Raw genomic sequence first — 19,168 nt, 5'->3', positions numbered from 1 at the left:
ACTTCTTCAACAAAATATCAGCATTCCAAAGGTTGCTAATTGTGCCTCTCTCCAGGCTGATATGTTTCTTAATTCATATGAATCAGATTGCCTTCAAAATCTTGTGAAAGACAAGGAGGTTAAAGAGATTGGATTCTTTAATTTCAAATATCACTAAATTGACGATAATCTCTCCATTAATAATCCTACGGAGAATGACTTCCATTTTTTATTTATCCACCAGAACTAGAAATTAAAGAGACTTATGACATAGCTTCCTTCGCACCACTTTAGACCTTCACCTCGAATTTAGGGACAGTAGTCATCGCAGTACGAAACGCTACGACAAACAAGACATTTTTTTATTTTAAAATTATACCTTTTAATGATGAAAAAACGGTAATACTAACCATATTACAGTTTAAATTTGCATAAAAAAATAATTGTCATCCATACAAGGATACTGTCATGAAGCACTTTAATGATTTTTAAAGTTATTTGGAAGTTTGGAAGGCAAGTATGTCAACAGAAAACAGGCATCACACTGGGTGCCAATGCAGTATATATAATTGACATTAATTTTGCTCCCTCTTGTTATGCAAATGTAATATCATGAAATTATAGTACATGTATCTGTATCAAAACAGGATAAGAAACTGTAATGAGACCAATTTGACTGTGTTTAAAGTAATAATAAATTAAAGAAAAAAACATGAATTAAAGGTGGACGGTCAAGGCCTTATAAAATTAACACTACCACTACATTTTTTTTTTAGAAAATCCATCATTCTGTTACCATGGATTTTACTACTTTTGTTGTAAGGGCCTTTCAGAGAATTACTTAAAATAATTTACTATTTTTTATTTAGGTTATACACTGGTGCATTTGTTATGCCTTCTTTTTTTTCTATTATTTTAGTTTTGTTCATAACAACTTTCCAGTAAATGAAGCATAAACTGTCCCTAAGTTGGTTATATCACATTACTTGGTCAAAACTTAAAAAAAAAACAATAAAAAAAATTGGCAAATGTTAAAATTATATATTCTATAAAATAATTATCTCTTCTATTTGCATTTATTACAAACAAATATCCAAAGTACAGGAAATAAATTATTGTATGTCAAACACAGATGGAAAACCACATGTACATGTAGCATCAAGAAACAATCCCTGGTATGTAGTATAGTTTCCTGCAAAGTTTCTTTCACTACTTTTTTGTTCTGTGCTTTCATAAATATAAAACTTCAAGAGAAAATTGGTAGCATGATGTCTGTAAAATCAACAAGCAGGAAATGTCCTGAAATAAAGAATAATTATAAATTGAATATGCTGTTTTAAAATAGAAAAATGTGTAGTTTTAAAGTTTTTACTAAGTAAAAATATCATTTCATGAAAACTCCTGTAGGTATTAATTGAAACAATTTTGAGCTATACTCTGTAAAAAGGCCTTTTTGACTTTAGAATGGCTTTGATGAAGAAATAATTAAGAAATAGGAATAAGAAATAAAATGCATTTAGAGATTAAAAGTGTACATAAATCGTCATGTTGGCACTCAGAGTGGATCCTTCTGTCATCAAATCTAAGAAGTATTAGAATAAAAGGTGGACAAATTCATTTGTTGTAAGTCAATACTTTTTCTTGCATCCTTTGTAAGAAAACGAATTACCTATGGAAATTATCTGTAGCTTCCGCAACCTTATGTCTGACCAGGAATGTGGCTAAGACATCAGCTACCTGTAAGATTAACATAAATTGTACTTTAACTATAGAAGTACCATTTTCGGGAGGCACGTTTTGCGGTTTTCCTCATTCTTTAAATTCACAATTCAAATTTCCAATGAAATGTTACTTTGCATTACAAACTTAGATGCTGTTATCTTTAAATTCAAAATATATTAAATTTTTTAAAAAAATACTACAATTGCCACTGCATAGTAATATATGACAAATATCAGTACATCATTATTCATACCTTGATATGAGTTGCTATCAAGATTTATCAACCCAACAAAATGTTACATTCACCAAGCAAAATCCATCACAGTATCAAACATATATAACAGATATCATTCAATGAAAACATACAGAAATATAAATTTAAAATAGAAAAATAAATGATAAAATTTTATTTTGTCAGGGTAATGTGGTGTTTTGATCGAGAGAATTTTGGCAACATAAATTTTCAATATAAAATTTCACGAAGTTTTTTTAAATAATTTTATGATGCGTGCTTGAATCATCAGACAAACAGATGGATGGACAGACAGATACCTGATGCAACATACCAATACACATCTACTATAATAACATGCGTATCAGAAGAATTCTAAGGAACAAAATGTAAAAAGGATGTACCTTGTCAGGGCTGTCCTCATGTACTGCATGACCACACTGTGGTAAAACCTGCATCTGGAATTTACCTTTAATATAAAAGGAAGACAATATGACTGAAAAATGTTCTCAAAAACCGAAACAAATATTGTATTTTATAATATTCAGAACTTCACTAAGTATCTTTTTTTTAAGTAGAGCAAAATATAGCCCAATAAGGATACTTCAATATTTTTGTGCTTTTATTTTTCCAATTCAAGTCACAAATTGCTTAAAACATGAAAACATAAAATACACAGAAAATCTTGATTCAAAATTCATTTACTGTCAGCACAGCTCAAAAAATGAGATAACCAATTCCTAATGTACACTCAAGGATTTTAATTCATTTGAGTTCAACATAATAAATTACTGATAGAGAAAGGTATAAAATAAATATAATTAATTCAGAGATCTGGATTAAAGGCACCTCCCTAGTAAATAGTTACCTCCAGGAAACTTATATTGACTGAAATGATTGAAAAAAAATGAACATGAAGTTCTATGCATGCATTGTAGTGCTAGGTATACCACCATTAATATCGGATAGATTGCTTACAATGTATGGCCATCAATTGGATGCTGAGATTAATAATTAAACTACAAACCTTGCATTTGTCCTATAGTTAAATCTTTATCTAATCTGTCAACACCTGGAATTAACACCAGTGTATTGTAAACAACCTTTATATTTATCATTACTTTCATTTGACTATGGTATAAAGTAACTTTTTAGCAAAGGCACACAAAAAAAAAAGACTACTCTCCAATTCAATATGGCTTTATGTTAATTAATATTAGATATTATCCTCTTCAGTGATATCTACTATAATGCACTTGTACATATGATGCCTAACCCACCAGTATTATAGAGTCTGGCTAGAATTAGCAATTTTACAACTAAAACAACAGTTTCATTCAATGTTAAGTTGTAGTTTCATAGTGATACCATTGGTGCTCTCCCTTGTATGAGTTCATAGAGTGTGTTATTCATAGTACAATAAAAATGAAACAACACACAATGCTTTTTGACTATGACAATTTTATTTTCTTTATTGTTGTCTTAAATAAACATAAAATATAAATAGAACTTGCAAATAATGCATTATATCCTGTTTTTAGCAGAGAAAATCTATCAATTAGCACTGTATTACAAGCACTTACAAGGCAGTTAAAATATTTTACTTATTAAACTGGACACCAAGTAGGGTCTGTGATATCTTCAATATTAAGTGCAATAGGTAAAAGTAAACAAAGAAGTAAGCAACAGGGTAAGGGATTTACCTGCTAACAAAAGCATTTTAGGAACTTCACAGGATAAAAACTTTTGTGATAAACCTTGAAACCAGCCTGAAATAAAGCCATGAGCATTCAAAATCAAAGTGCTGAAAGCACAGGCGGTTTCTTATTCTTGTGAAAACTGTAGCATGAACAAAATTTCAAAGATTATATGATGTAAAAAAAAATGATCGTACATTTCATTTTAAATACTATTAAGAAACGTCCATTTTATTATGTAATATGAGGAAGGTGAAACCTTGAAAAACGCTCCCGAAAAAAAAAACAAAAAAACCATGAATTCAAATACCTAAATCCTGTCATAGTTTTTGTAATTGGTAAAATGTGCAATGATATACAGTTTTTATTGCCATTTACATTCTCCTATTGTCATGGTCTGAAATATGTACGGACTGAAGTGTCCAGCTTTGGTAAGGAACTGTAGGTTGTCATGGTCCAAAAAGTTCTTTGGTTGAATTGTCCGGTATCAATAACGTAATTTTTGTAAACATTCATGTGCTATGTTTTGACCATCCCTATTTTAGAAAAAGCTCAGATTCAATTTGCGTTTAACCATCAAAGCTATTTTATGTTTCACTGAACTGATGTGGTCCTCAACCGCATTTACCAAGTATACGAAAATGAAGCTGCAATTATACTATTTTAAAGCTCCTGATTTTACATAACTCAAACCGGATATTGATACTGTCTCTGCCCATAAGTATGCAGGATTCAGTTGATAATACAACCATTTAGGCTCCCTTTGGGAGTGTATAAATTTAAAGTCAATCTATACTACTGATCCAACTTCACCCATATTGACAAAATTTTGGTCCATTTCACCTTTTACCCTAATTTTAAATCTATCCAAAAGTGAATGTGCTACATTTACATTCAAAAGCTATATTAACAGAGTATTTATCCTACATACAATAATATTTTTAAATATTTAAAAATAAAACCATTATCAGCTTAAGAAAATGATTTCCTTAACACAAGATTTTCAAAACTAAACACTTTTATCAATTTGAATTTTGAAGCCAATTTTACTTGGTTAAAATCACTGCTCTTCACTTGCTGTTTATACATGGTAAAATATTAATGATAGAATGGATAATTTGACTTGTAAATGTGTTTAAATGAAAATATTAAACACATATTATCCTTCCAGACACATAACTGCAGGAAATAAATTCCCTAAATGTAAATTTATTACTAAATATCTTTCAATTAGGCCAAAAAGGAGTTGATATGAAGACTAGATCTTAATTTTATCTGCATAAATAATAGAATATTATGGAGCTGATAAATTGCAAGAAACATATTTACTCGTTATAAAAGAGGTATTGAGTGATAAAAGGAATTACGTTTGGACTATATTTTTGTGTAGTGTTCAGGAATAGTAGGAAATCACCAGTGATGGACCAATGACATAAAGTATTTTGTTCCTGAAGTATCAAAAACTTCATTTTATTTATTACAACAATTACTCCACAGATTTATAAATTTCATTATCTAATTTTCAATTAATCTGACAATGGCTAGATGGTATGGTTGTCTTTTTTCTCTTCAGGGTTACATTTTACCATTATCAGTCATTAACATAATCATCTCCTACCATGAACATGAATATTGTCCAACTATTCCATTTAGATAGAAAAATCAACAGAACTGCCACATTTTTGCAATTTAAATTATGTGTCAGATTTTTCAAAACAAGACCTCCATTTTTACCCAGTTCTATTTTGTTTTTTTCAAATATAATGTGATTGGTTTTTGTGAAATTTTTCGGGTACAGAATCTCATTCTGGGAGAATTTTCATTGGGTAAACTACAGTTTTACCTTATTCAGGATCAAAGCTTAATTCTTTAATTACTTACCTTTCCAATATGGCTCTGTTTTACCAAGGTCTATTCTCCATGTGTATTTTGTCTACATAATTAAAAGAAGAATATTTCAAATAAGCTGCTGAATCATGATAAAAGGCTCATGGTGACTGTTATACTGTTGAACTACTGAAAACATTTATTTAAACACAAATACATGTATTAACAAAATATGAGACAACATTAAAACCTACTTCTATTATGAAATACATCCTTATCATTACAATATGAGGTATTCAAATTTCTAATGTAGGCTTAATAAACTATCATCACTGAGAAGATATAAATGCTCAATAGAGAATTTCTATTCACTGAACATAATTTAACAAAATATTTTAGAATTGTCTCTCTTTTACCACATTTATTAACTATTTACATTATGTCAAGAAATGTTAATTCTTTAATTAAAAAAAAAATAAAGATGTTTAAATCTGACTTTAACATACAGAACACTACATACACAAAAATAACAGATTTACAGAAACCTAATGTAAGTAACTATACATACAGAAATTTCAGATGATGGAGGACTTTCAGAACTCTGTTGTCTATTGGATGAGGAATTTGGAGTATCATTTGAGCTTTGTTCACTCCCATGTAATCTGTTTTCTATATTGTCATTATTTTTGCCAGATCCATGGCCCTCATCCTCAGCCTCCTCCATTATAGTATCTGTGGTGGAGGTGACGACCTCCATTTCATGTTGGTGGTCTAACATTGATGTGGCTGTTTCAGCTGTATCCAACCTGGTCAAGAGATACTAACACAATAAATACATTTTCTGATGGGACAACTTATTATATCATGCCATAATGTTTTTTCTATACTAAATGTCTATGTAAAACATTTATCTTAAATAATATATTCACAAAATGCAAATCAATAAAAACATTTAATAATTTACACTAAAGCAAGTAGTCTTAAATGTCACACTAATGTGTTATCAGATTTCACACATTGGGGAATTAGTCACATTTTAAAAAAAATTGTTTTTACCTCAGTGTATCTTGTATCACATATACAGATGATACATTTGTACCACTTAAGTTGCTTTTAACAGCAAACATTGTATTATACATGTTTTGACATAATGACAGTTAAATTACCCACATACTAATTGTGACCCAAATTATCTTAATGTATTTTTCATGAATATACAGATCCAAAAGGAGAGTATTGTGCACAGTGTTGTTTCATACGTACATTTTTGGGGGATACCCTCACAACTCATTGTCACAAATTTGTTAGATGAAAAACCAACACATTTTTAAGAGAAAAGTTATTATTATTGACAAGTTAAATTCTTTAACAAGCAATACTGTGAAAAAGCATACAAAGACAGAGCATTAATGGAACATTAAATGATCCCGCGCCCATGTAATGGTGAAAAAAGGGGGATGACAAAATGTTCAAAATGGCCTTACTCAAAAACTATTGTTAACCTGTATTTTATGGTACTAAACAAAGGAACAAAGGAACTTTGCAAAGTTTCAAATACATTCTTTGATCCATTCTCATGTTATCATCTGGAAACTGTTGTGGAACAGACAGACAGGCAGACACGCAACTTTTTGGAGGGTATCACAGAATACCTTGCCACTTTGTGTGATAGGGTAAAAAAAGGATTACAAAATTCCTACTCTATCAAATTATAACATCTGATACTTCAGTGTAATTGATTTTCTTGTTTAACCTATATATATATATTTAAAAGACACTTTGATGTTATAAATAACTAAAAACAAGTACCTTTTCATCATCTCAGGAGAAAACTTTAGCAGAACACTACTAACCTCTTTAATTGTCCAACCATTGATATTCTAGCTGACTCAACATTTCTTATCTGTCCAGCTCGAACACTACAGAAAAATAAAGGTACTGAATTTAACAAACTTTTCCACTAACTAAATTTAGCAATTACTGAAAATATACACTTGCTAACTTAAATTTTCTTGGGTTATTACATAACAAAACTTAATACATACAGAATTGTGCAAGCAAATTTTAGTAAGGGGCAATAATTTCTACTATCAAAATAGATATTTAACTTACATTTAGCACCTATTTCCCTTTAAATTTGATCACTGGTAGAATATTACGAATCAAAAAGATAGTGGGCAAAATAGAAATTGATTAATAAACAATAATAAATTATAACAGTGTGCCTTAAAATTAAATATTTCGTATGCACTTTTGCAGCAATTTTGTTATAAAATTTGGACTAAAATGTCAATTCAATAGTCTGTGCAATATTGAGTAAACCTTAATACCTTTATATATACAAGTACTTGTAAACAATCAAAAACTTGAGCCAAATGTTTCAGAATAACTTAAGATTTTGCAGTAACAGCCTTTTTTGGAGTCAGATTACACATTCAGAAAGTTTACATGATTAACTTACAAGGGTAAAATAATGACTTTTTTCTGTTTTATATAACCAGCTTGTACAGGTAACTAACATTTTAAAACAATTTTCTTCACAAGCCTTATATCAACTTCAGTGCATAATGGCTTTTAACTTAAATACTTTGAGGACTGTAACAATTCTTCAAATAAACCATGTACCTCCACTCAATAGCATGCTCTAGAGATTTAAATACTGTAGGTCTTCCCCTGAGGAAAGTTTGCATACTAGTCAATGCCTCAAGTGCAGTGCCTGCAATGATAGATGTTTTTTTTAAATTACTATTAATAGAAAAAGATCATACATTTCTATTTAACATCCGCTTATGTACATGCATTTGTATTATAAATTAAGATAACATTTTTCATGAAGAGATTCTTTAAAACATCTTCCTCAATGCAACTTTGCAAAAAAAAAAACCTTCCACTTTTTAAAAGCAATGATATATGGATGTTTCAAAATCAGTTTGATAAACATGTATCTGTACATGTATATGGTGCCTAAACTGCCTAAAGCGAACCCCTTTTTGGACTTTAAAATTGATCTGGTTTAGAGAGGTGTTTGGTTTACCCAGGTTTAAAACAAATCAAAATTGATTGAAAGTATATGGTTTAGGTTATTCAGTTTTAGATAGGTTTTACCGTCTACACAAAATCTTTATAAAACTTGTTCATGTGTAAATACATTAATTGCAAGTATTGTTTCACTGCTGTTGTAATTTTGTGCTGTTTTTGTAAGGCTAAAAAAGCAGAAAACTTAAAAGTAAAAATCAATGCAATTCAGCACTGGGAAAGTGTAAAAATATCTTGGTAGGGGATTACAACTTGCTTTGTGTTAATCAATCAAACATCTCCAATTATATCTATAAAAGTGCCAAAATCGGAAACTTAGGCAAATAAAAAATGACCAGAGAACTAAAAAAGGATAATTTTGAATGGCTTTACCTTCTACAACATCTATCACAACAAGACCTTCTAAGGACGGTATGAGATTTCTAATTGTTGTGTGTACAGCTAAGGCTCCACCCATACTGAAAAAGACAGCATAAATGATTAAAGGATATCATTGTCATAAGTTACATTTATTAGATCACGAATTAACATCATTATGAATATTTGGGAGGATCAAAATTAAACAGAAATTTAAGCTGATCTACCCTAATGCAAAATACCAAATGCTTACAGAAAAGACAAATTAACAGCCTGGGCATGAATCTGTAAAATCATTGATTCAAAGTTCAAAGTCAAAGTTTATCAACAATGGTATGCCACATACTATCTTGAGCTTGTCTACCCTGATGCCAAATATCAAAAGCCTTTAACTAAAAAAAACCAAGTTACAGCCTGGATATGATTTTGTATTGCAAAATCATGTTTGAAATTTCAAGGTCAAAAGTCATCAACCATGGTATATGACACATCACCTTGAGCTGATCAACCCACATGCCAAATATCAAGAGCATACAAGAAAAGACAGCAAAGTTACAGCCCGGGCACGATTTGTTAAGGACAAACAGACAGACTGATTTTACCGGAGGGCATCCGCCACATAGTGGCATAGCCCTAATAAAAAGTATGGTTCTTGCTGACATTATGAGACCTACATAAGCAAACAAGATAATTTAACACATTTCTTAATGGATACAAACCTGTGACCAATCAGTACAATTGGAGGAGGGTCATCTCCATATAAGGCCTTCACAACATTACCAATATCACTGAAATTACAAATGTTATGCTGATAAAACTTCAAAAGAAGCAGGGTCATTAATGTTAAAAATGGCAATGTTATATTATAGAAAATCAAATATCAATTTCATTCAATTTTTTTGTTTTCACATTCGGGTTATGTATTTGGATTTTTACTTATTACAATTGTCCCATTGTTGTTATTGCCAATATGAATTATTTCTACCAGGGGTTATTTTATTGAAACTTAGTTTACTTCCCAACCTACTATTTAACATGTAAATGAGAAAAAGTTATATATCTAATTTCCTTATATAAGGAAAAAGTGAGGGGAAATTTTCCCACCATTTTTCCCTGGTGCATTTAAACTAAACTTCACCTATCAATATCTTAAAAAGGCAAAACTTACACTTTGATGGTTATCAGGTATAAATACTTGGTTAATGCAATAAAATCTCAGCTTTTTTTTTCTTCATGTGCCACAACTTATACACATTTTGCCTGATTCATAGACGGAGAGATACTTAATTATTTTTATTGTAAAACCTTCCCAACTACTACCTAAGAAAGTTACTGGGACCTTTTGTGATAGTGGGCACAAAGAGGATAGGTTTGAAACAGTTTACCTAGACATGGTATCAGAACTCAAATCTGTGTCATTAGTAGTCACTGAGTCTCCTGTAATCAGAGAAAAGCTGGACTTCATTTAGCAGTTCTTTCTGTTCAAAATTAAAAACTCATAAATTAAGGATTTATAAGTTAATCCAAAAGAAGTTACTGGTGTGATATGACTCAAGCTAAATGTGTACATATGATACAAGTGTTCAAGTGAACAGTAGAGGTAATTATGGACTAAAATTATCATTGATAGATCACATTTTTTTTGCATCATGTTTAAGTATTTAAAACAGCATTAGTTTCTGACATATTATGAATATAATTATAAAATATATAGAGTAAAAATCCCTAAATACATACCATGTCCCCTGAGGTCTATAGCAGCACATCTGCATTTTACTAAATGGGATATGTTTTTCTGAAATTAAGGTTATTTTCTCATCTTATTAGTTTTTTTTCTAAAGACAACTTAAAAGGAAATGCATGTAGTCACAATGAAGACAAGTTTGGTATTTAAAAACCATAATTATAATTATTAGTATTATCTTTTAATGTAAAAAATGTTTTAAAATGCATGAATTGAAGATTTTCTTAAATAGTGCAAATCAAATATACCTAAAATAAATAAGTAAGTAGCCGTTTTATCAATGTTGTAATAAACAGAATATGTTAGCATCTATGCAAAATGTACATGTCAAAGTTTCATTCAAAGTCTTGAATACAGTGGTTTTTCTTTTAAATTTGTGCTTGTCTTTTTAATGGTGGCTCTCATTAAATGATTACATATATCATCATGTATCATCACTTATTTGTCTCTTACAAATGAAATGATACAAAGTAGAGCAAAAACCATAATCATCAAGAAACTGTCTAATAAGTTACAGTTGTCATTGGATTTAAAATAGTTCAAACTTGAAATAATTTACATTAATTCAGACTAGTGAATATACAAGTACTTACAGACACTAGAGCCCATGACAGGGCAGAAAATCCACCTCCATGTAAAAACAACAGCACATGGCCTTCATTGCCACATTCATATACCCTGAATGTCTTCATGCTGGTTAAGGAAATACATGCACTTAAATCACCAAGTGACTATTGACTAGTTATCAGCTAGTAAGCCTCTTTCTAAGTGAAAAGAAATTGTGGAAAAATTTTAATTTGGGCACCCCTGGTCCAAATGACTGCTATTTGTGTCCGTTCTATAATTGGAATGCCTTTTGGATTTCCAAGAAAGAAAACCATAAGTTTTAAGATATTGCAGTTGAATTTAGATCCCTTAAGTCCACTATATAACTATTTTATCAAATAGGAGCTACCAATGTGATCCTTTTAGTTCAATGTCTTCAGGAGCTTAAAATATGAAAAATTGAAAAAAAATGTTCATGTAAATATATATGTAAATGCAAATATGTTAATTTGAACGTAACTGCAACTCATACTTGGTAGTTTCCAAGAAAATGACATGGTAGAACTTTTTCTTTCATTTTAATTAAGAAGGATACATTTTCTTTGACCTGGACATCATGTTTGTGTTCAAAGTAGTGATCCCAATAAATAGGGGTATAATCTCTCTTCCTTCCTAAAGCTCTTTTACCATGACCACTGAAAATATAGAAGTTGTTTTTTATGATGGGAAACATATCAAGTTTGTGCATCTCATGCTTATGATTAAAAGAGTATATTTTTGTTGGTTAATTGAAGATAAATGTAAACTGAACAGTATATCACCATCAGCAGGTGATATGAAGAGTAAAATTAAGGGCTAGAAGTACATTTCCCTCTGCATAAATTTGATATCACACTACATGTTGGAAAAAAGTGCCTTTAGCAGTGGATACACTGTATTTCAATTCTATCTACAACAAAAATGAAACTTGGGTAATTTTTTTTCAAAAAGTAATTGAACCTTGAATTATCAATAGACTTTTCTTTGAAATATTTGACTCCCATTTCAATGGTTTTTTTTTAAGGAAATATTTACTTATCAATGAATGTTTTCCTTTTGTCATGTACTAGTTTTGTAAATATAAAATAATCCGAGGAAAATCAATTCTAGTCATTTTGTGTTCTACATCTAAAAGTATGTAAATGTGTGTAAATGATTTATGTATTTTAATTGTGTAAAATTTATTGTATTTAATTAAAATGTGAATTTTGTAGAAAAAATATAGTTTTGTAGCCGTATTTTCATTGGATATATCATATACCCAATAAATCCTGAACAGATCATAATGTATGGACTGTGCAATATAAAATCCTGACAATGATAAACAAATAAAAAAGATTTAAAATCAATATCAAAAGGTGATTAATTAGTTCTTAATCAGAAATCTGTACCAATTAAAATTCAATTAGACCTGTTTGAAAAAATGGTTAAGCCAATAATTATTTACATATGTGCAATATGGCTATGGAAAATTTAATATCTTCTAAGATTCTGTAAGTTATTCCTAAACTTGAAATCAACAACACTAAACTATATGGTTTATGGAGAACTTAGCAGATTTTTTCTTGTTATTGACATTAAGATCAGGGTTGCCTTTTTTAAGAAATAGATAATGAAAAATAAGCATTCCAAAATGTTGACTATTTTGTACAAATTATGTAGGAAGAGGGCATAATCTAGTGGTAGAATGGAGTAATTTGTCTTTGACAGGGAGAAGTTTTTGTGACAGATAAAACAGAATTTGCTAAAACTTCTTGTCATTGGTGTCTAGATTACACCATGTATAGAGAACTGTATGATAGAAATAATAATAATAGTTTTTTGGTTGCAGTTTGTAAAGAATCTGTTTGATGAAACAGGGTTTTCATATGCATGAGAAAACCAGGTAAATTTTGATCCTCAAAACTTTAAATGTATTCTAATCAGTACCAGGTAACTCAGGACCAATATATAATTTGTTCTCAACCATTTTTGAGTCTAGTAAAATCATTAATTACAAAATTTCTACTTCCTCTATTTATCCTGAGCCCACTTTAAATTGAAAAATTTTTTTTTAATTCTGAAAACACAAGATGCAATCAAATTTTGTAAATTCTGAGCTACACACCCTTATTTACAAATCAAAACCTGACTATTCTAATATTGAATTTCCAGCATTTATTTAGCAACAAAAGTAATCAAATTGTTTCACAATGTAAGGGCTGAAAATAAGATTGGGAAAACAATAGGTTTGGAAGACCAAGCGACTACAAAACAGTGCTGGTCCATAAATAATCAAAGGTCTACATAAGAATGTTGGTCCATAAGTAATTAACTTGATTGAAAGAAATTTTTATTAAAAAAACAATTCTGTGTATCTGTAAAACCTGATGAAGACACTACTAATCTTAAAAAATGTCTTGTAGATTAACATTTTTTTAAGATCTTTACATAAGTCGAAGTGGAAGATAAGTCAATGCCGACGACTTGCTGAAAAAAATATCTTCTTGTAGTTTAAAATAAATGGTACATTTTTTGTAAGAAAAATTTACTCTGATAAATCTGAACTTAAAGTATCCTGCTTTGGACATAAATAAACAATTTTAATGGTGATCATAGTAAAGATTGTCTAAATAAAGAATTATTAGTTTCAGGATTTTTCAGGATGTAATCAGGGGTGAGTGAGTTTCAAGTGTCACTGCTTTACTAACAGATAATAAACAATGAAAGTTTGAAAGAAGTAACAACACATGTGTAGGTTTCGTATGATATAAATTTTAATTATATTCTATTTATTATTATACCAAATGCTAACAGCATACAGGTCAATTGACATGACAGAAGTAATAATGCAGACGGGAAATTTTGAACGCATAAATTTAAATTTATCATTAACATATATATATGCGAGATTAAACACTAGGTTAACTATTGAGGATTTTTGGAAAATGGGTAAACTAACAAATAAAGTAATGGAAATCTGATTTAGTGGTTTGTACAGTGTTCTAGGATTTTTTGGTCAACTTTCCAAGGAAAAGTCATTACTAAAAATCTACTTTCCCAGTCAATATACTAACTTTCCCTGATACTTTTAAGGTTAGTGCTTTTGTTTGTGTTTTGAGCAAATATAAACTGCTTTGCAGATAGAGCATTGTGGTAATTAAAGCCAACATCAACACCAAGTGACTTAGCAAGAGTACATTGCTTTTCCATATCACTTAGTGTTTTGCCTTCTTTGCCCAGAAAATAAGCTATTCTGAACAAATTGGCCATCCTGTTTTTTTTCAGTTTCACCAAGTTGACTGAAAGCCTTGTCAATTGTCACATTACCGTTGCACTCATCAGTAGGCATTTTTATTGCACCAAGCTTGTTGGAATCAGTGGCAGAATGGTCTGTGTTGTACCGTGATATACATTGAATATGACCTTTGCTACTATCATGTGACCTTGTTGGTAAGGTGATAGGTGGTAGAACCAGACACAAAACTATTATGTCCTGCTAGGGTTGGATATTCTTTGCAGTACAAACAAAACATTTTCTTATCCTCCTCCTTATATTCTAGCTATGGGTAAGTTAATTTCCAGGAGGGCAGAAATTACCTGCTTCTTTTCTCTTCATTATACCCTTTATCCCTTTTTTTTTTTTTTTTTTGTTTGTCAATTTTAACTTTCTTTTCAGGTGGAGGCTTGGGGTCCCCTTTTGAGGATTTAAATCCAAATTTTTCCAAATTCATTTCACATTTGAATTTTCCCACCAAATATACTTTTATTATAAAAAAAAAAGACTCATTTGCGGTAACAACACCTTCAAATTCTGTCAATGATTCCAGAGTTGAAAAAAAAACTTCCATGAAAAAATATACATTGAAGTATTTTAGGTTAAATATTGTTCAATATATAAAGACAATAATTTGTTCTTACTTACCAAGCGTGAATTAAATGCAACCATACACGTGAAAATACAAATCCAGGTTGTTGATTCCATTTACGATTTCTTATTACAATGATAATGATAATGATCGCTATCGTTCAGACACTTCATTACAAGTGCCAAAATAACATCTATGAAAAATGTCATGTTGTCGAAAATCATGAGTAAGAAACACAAATTCTTTAGCGAAACTTTCTTAAAACAGAATTCGGGATATAATCATGATAAATCGGAGCGATTTAAGTCCAAATGAAAATAAACTTCAGGCAAATTTTACTTGCCCATGGACAGCTAGCATCTCTTTTAAACTTTCCCGACCCTAAAAAGTACTTTCCACGGGTAACGGGAAATGGTAATCCTAGAACACTGTTGTAGGCTGCCGCCTAAAAATCAGAAGGCAATATTGGAATCTTTTTTGATCAGCCCATCAGAAATTTACATGTACACTTGCTGTTTTAGTATTTAAGCAGTTAAATGAACTATTCGAAATTTTCAAATTTGCTAATTATAATTAGCTAATATGAATGTCTGAAGTGAGCTGAACTATTTTGCATTTAAAATCAAATCTTTCTAATATTCAATTGATCAGGAATTTATTTTACTTGCAATGTATTCACAGAGCTAAAAAAAAACAAAGTTCAAGGGGGATAACTTGATATTTTGATCTTTAAATCGGGCAATAAGGCTTATGTAAACAATAAAAATACTGGACTTAAGTATGTTTAATTTTGTAATTTAATCCAAATTTCATTCTTAAATTATTTACCCAATGCCGGGTGGGGGCATAGGTGGTAACCCACCAAGTTTACTTTTCAATGCTTGTCTCTCGAGAGCAGACATCTTTTTCCGTAATCTCAAAGCTGCAGGTGCCCGATCCTTCTTTTTTCTTTAATAAATGATAGGGAAAGGGGTAAATCTTTCATTTTTTTTTCATTATTATTTTTAATTTTGCATGAAAGTATATTTAAAGTAGTTGAATTGAAAACAAATCATTTTTTTTTTCGAAATCTCGAGATACGAGATTCAGAATGGCGGACAGAACGAAAGGAATGTTTGGATGGTAACAGAACTGTTTTTACAAAATGCATCTCCCCCATTCCTGCTACAAGGATTATATTATGATGAAATAAATCATATGCATCACAGAAATGGTCAAAAAGAAAGCAAAAGTCCATAAGACATCAAATAAAAAAGGTATTGTGGGAAAAGATGGTTTGTTTACATTTTGACCATGTATCAACATGTTCTAAAACGGTCTTGTTGGCGGCAAGATGTAAAAATGTGCCAACATTGCTCACGCGAACTTAACAGCTTGTTAATTTTGATTAGTAGATAAAAAAATTAGTTTATTAAACAGGATGCTTGTCCATACGTTGATTGGTTCACCGTTTGAGAGTATCCTTAGCTAGTATGGGCAGTATATATGGTGAATTTTTCTCTGAACCCGCAACTCAATAAGTTTATTCCATTGATAGGTAAAGGAGTTTAAATACAGAAGGATTCGCATCTCGCAATTGATTGTAATATCTTGTGTTGAGATTTTGGAATACTAGCCACAGCTACTTGCTGCCTGTAGTGCTATTGCAGTGAAAATTAGCTCGTATAAAACATTGATAAAATGATAGCAGGGAAAACTACAGCTAGAAACATCCTTATATACACCCTCTTATAATTTTTTATCAAATTAAAACAAATTTTATGATGATATTTTAGGTTTTGAAAGGAATTCGAATTTTTATTTAGGAGGGAATGCCTTTTTCGAGGATTCTGGCCATCATTTTTTATAGCAACTCTTTTACATTGACCCAATGTCATTAGTGGTCATACACTAAATATATATAATAAAGTATCATGATAACAATCATGGTACTGATGTCTGCTTGGCCTATGCTCAATTCAAAGACAAAATTATTGTGAAAATACTCAAAGTACATTGATATTTAATTTGAAAAAAATAAACAAATGAAATAATTATTTTATTTACACCTGCATACAATTTATTGGAGCATGCACAGTCATCAGATATCTCTCAGGTTGACAAAGTGAGGTCATGAACCAGGGTTTAGTAAACAATAAAAAAACTATCATCACTGTTTCATAGCACATAAAAGTAACGTTCATCAACTTTAATATTGCATTTTGAATATGAAATCCTTTAACTGTAACACTATTATATTTGGTATGAAGGACTTATCATCACATCATTTTGAATTTGAAATCATTTAACTGTAACACTATTATATTTGGTATGAAAGTCTTATCATCACGAACACCTATCCAGCACTGTGCTCAGGGTTCAACTACCACTGCTGCGGTAGTCCTGTGCCTACTCAATTTTGAGAGAATATTACCTTAAAACCTTAATTGGTAGTCCAAAGGAATTAATTCTTAAAATTTTATGAGTCCTAAAGATAGGATCTCCAAATAATTTTGAGGACTACCTAATTTATTTATAAGAAATTCCTAAAGGCTATGTACACGTAGCAAGAAAAGTTAGCGTCATACCCTGGCACAGGAACTTTGTTTTTGACTATAGTACCACTAGCTGACATAGCCAATTCATAAGGTATTCAGTCTAGTTTTGTGATTTTTCAAATTCATTCCTGATTATGCACAGAATTTTTTTTCTATCTTCTCTGATTGAAATCAAGCTCTCAATGATTCATAGGTCATAGGTTGAATTAGTTAGGATTAATATGATGAAGACATTATCTATTAGGATCTTGATATGTCTTGCTAGTATTAGAACTGTTTAGGCTAGAGCAGTCCCTGTCTACCTTATCCTAGGCATTACTTCAGTTAATCTTAGGTACTTGACTGTAGACCAGCTGGAAAAGAATAAATTCAGGGGCTGATTAAGAATATACAGCACTTTTTTCAAATGATTTTTTTTCAAAAACAATTCATGAACTAAAGTATTCTGACTTAAATAAAGATCAAATCATAGCTATGGTATCCTCACTATCCTAATCATTACTGGATATTTGGTCTCTACTATTCTTTCTGATCATCATGCACAAGGTTATCTGTCTTGTGATGTGGGTCATCTTACTGCTGCATATGTACAGGAATTATTTACTTTTTGCAAGGCTGAAATTAGACTCACTGATTTAAAGGTCAGTTGTTAAATTTCATTCCTTAACCATCATAATGTAACCTTCTTATCACCCATGGTGATATAGTTATCATCTTAAATTTTAATACATTAATAAGTACAAAAATTGTGTTAACCAATTCAAAATGAAGTTTTGTTGTAAATCCCCCATTTGGCCCAAACTGTAGAACTTTTTTACAATTGTTTAGTTAGTACAATTTTTTTTTTCACATTCAATGTAGGATTAGACATTTTGTGTTGTCCTGTCATGAAAATAAACCTGTAGTCTCTTGGCAACAACTTTTTTCTCAAAATACTATATTTCTCTGTTTTCTTTTTAACATTTATGACAATTTTATATTTTTTTTGAGTTTGAAACTTTCTTCTTTCTAATCTAAACTGTGTTAGCGTGGTTAATTGTAATGGAATTATTTATATGTATGAATATATGCTTTTAAGGTGAACAATGGCAGAAAGAGGATGTACAAGTTCATACAGGGTTACCTCCCCAGGTTGAAGGACAATTGAGATGCTTCCTGAGATTATCAATACAACAGATTGTGTGGATTTCTCCAAGTCCACCAGAAGTTACCCATGTCCGAGTAAAATGGTGGGGAGAAGATAGTGATGGGGCATTGTTTAGGTAAAACATACAAATATGTCTACAAAATAATGGTTCATTGGTAGGTCAGATATTCAAGTTAAAGTCAAACATGTTTCAACAATCAAGTTATTGACTTCTAATGAGAGGTATTTAAGTTAACCTAAGGCAGATGAAAGTTTATTGCAGGACACACTGACAGAATATCATCATTTTTTTTTAATTGAGCAAATACAGAAACATTCTTTTCAAAACATTAAGAAAGGAAAACTGAATCCTACTACATTACTGTTATAGTTTGATACAAAAGATACAACAGTAAGACATTCTACATGGATTTTTTTTCATTCACCTGCATGGTCATAAAAAGTGTCTAAATATTAA

The 19,168-nt window shown here is 30.5% G+C and overlaps 2 protein-coding genes across 4 annotated transcripts in view; one reads left to right on the top strand and one right to left on the bottom strand.

Annotated features, from left to right (window-relative positions):
* Nucleotides 1-1,005: 1,005 nt before the first annotated feature.
* LOC148604614 (protein phosphatase methylesterase 1-like) lies at nucleotides 1,006-15,983 on the bottom strand. 2 transcript variants are annotated; one of them, XM_088547504.1, is made up of 16 exons: nucleotides 15,856-15,983; nucleotides 11,736-11,835; nucleotides 11,188-11,280; nucleotides 10,588-10,645; nucleotides 10,236-10,287; nucleotides 9,570-9,638; nucleotides 8,866-8,951; nucleotides 8,083-8,173; nucleotides 7,311-7,376; nucleotides 6,026-6,263; nucleotides 5,512-5,563; nucleotides 3,637-3,702; nucleotides 2,961-3,005; nucleotides 2,338-2,402; nucleotides 1,649-1,716; nucleotides 1,006-1,278 (listed from the first exon to the last, which is right to left on the bottom strand). In XM_088547504.1, the coding sequence occupies exons 1-16, from the start codon at nucleotides 15,927-15,929 to the stop codon at nucleotides 1,260-1,262; spliced, it is 1,242 nt and encodes a 413-aa protein (XP_088403630.1). In that variant the 5' UTR covers nucleotides 15,930-15,983; the 3' UTR covers nucleotides 1,006-1,259. The 2 variants fall into 2 exon arrangements, with proteins under 2 accessions (XP_088403630.1, XP_088403631.1); XM_088547505.1 differs by lacking the exon at nucleotides 3,637-3,702 and having other exon boundaries at nucleotides 1,037-1,278.
* Nucleotides 15,984-16,112: 129 nt separating this feature from the next.
* LOC148604613 (C2 domain-containing protein 3-like) overlaps nucleotides 16,113-19,168 on the top strand; it is a 30,934-nt gene continuing 27,878 nt past the window's right edge. For both annotated transcript variants that reach the window (XM_088547503.1, XM_088547502.1), the window contains exons 1-2: nucleotides 16,113-16,283; nucleotides 18,643-18,826. In XM_088547503.1, coding sequence (XP_088403629.1) covers nucleotides 16,238-16,283; nucleotides 18,643-18,826 — 230 coding nt within the window. In that variant the 5' untranslated portion in view covers nucleotides 16,113-16,237. The remainder of the gene's footprint in view (nucleotides 16,284-18,642; nucleotides 18,827-19,168) is intronic.

The sequence above is a fragment of the Perna viridis genome, chromosome 10 (genome assembly GCF_037379345.1).
Source record: "Perna viridis isolate PV_CMFRI_1.1 ecotype Kerala chromosome 10, ASM3737934v1, whole genome shotgun sequence".
Taxonomy (NCBI): Eukaryota; Metazoa; Mollusca; class Bivalvia; order Mytilida; family Mytilidae; genus Perna; species Perna viridis.
This window is presented reverse-complemented; position numbering and strand designations above follow the sequence as displayed.

Bases quoted from the DNA above. Each gene is read 5' to 3' on its own strand.
- LOC148604614 (XM_088547504.1), bottom strand. From the start codon at position 15,929: ATGTCTGCTCTCGAGAGACAAGCATTGAAAAGTAAACTTGGTGGGTTA. The intron at 11,836-15,855 runs GTAAATAATTTA...CTATATTTTCAG, and splicing joins ATGCCCCCACCCGGCATTGG to TGGTCATGGTAAAAGAGCTT. The intron at 1,717-2,337 runs GTACATCCTTTT...TTAATCTTACAG, and splicing joins ATGAGGACAGCCCTGACAAG to GTAGCTGATGTCTTAGCCAC.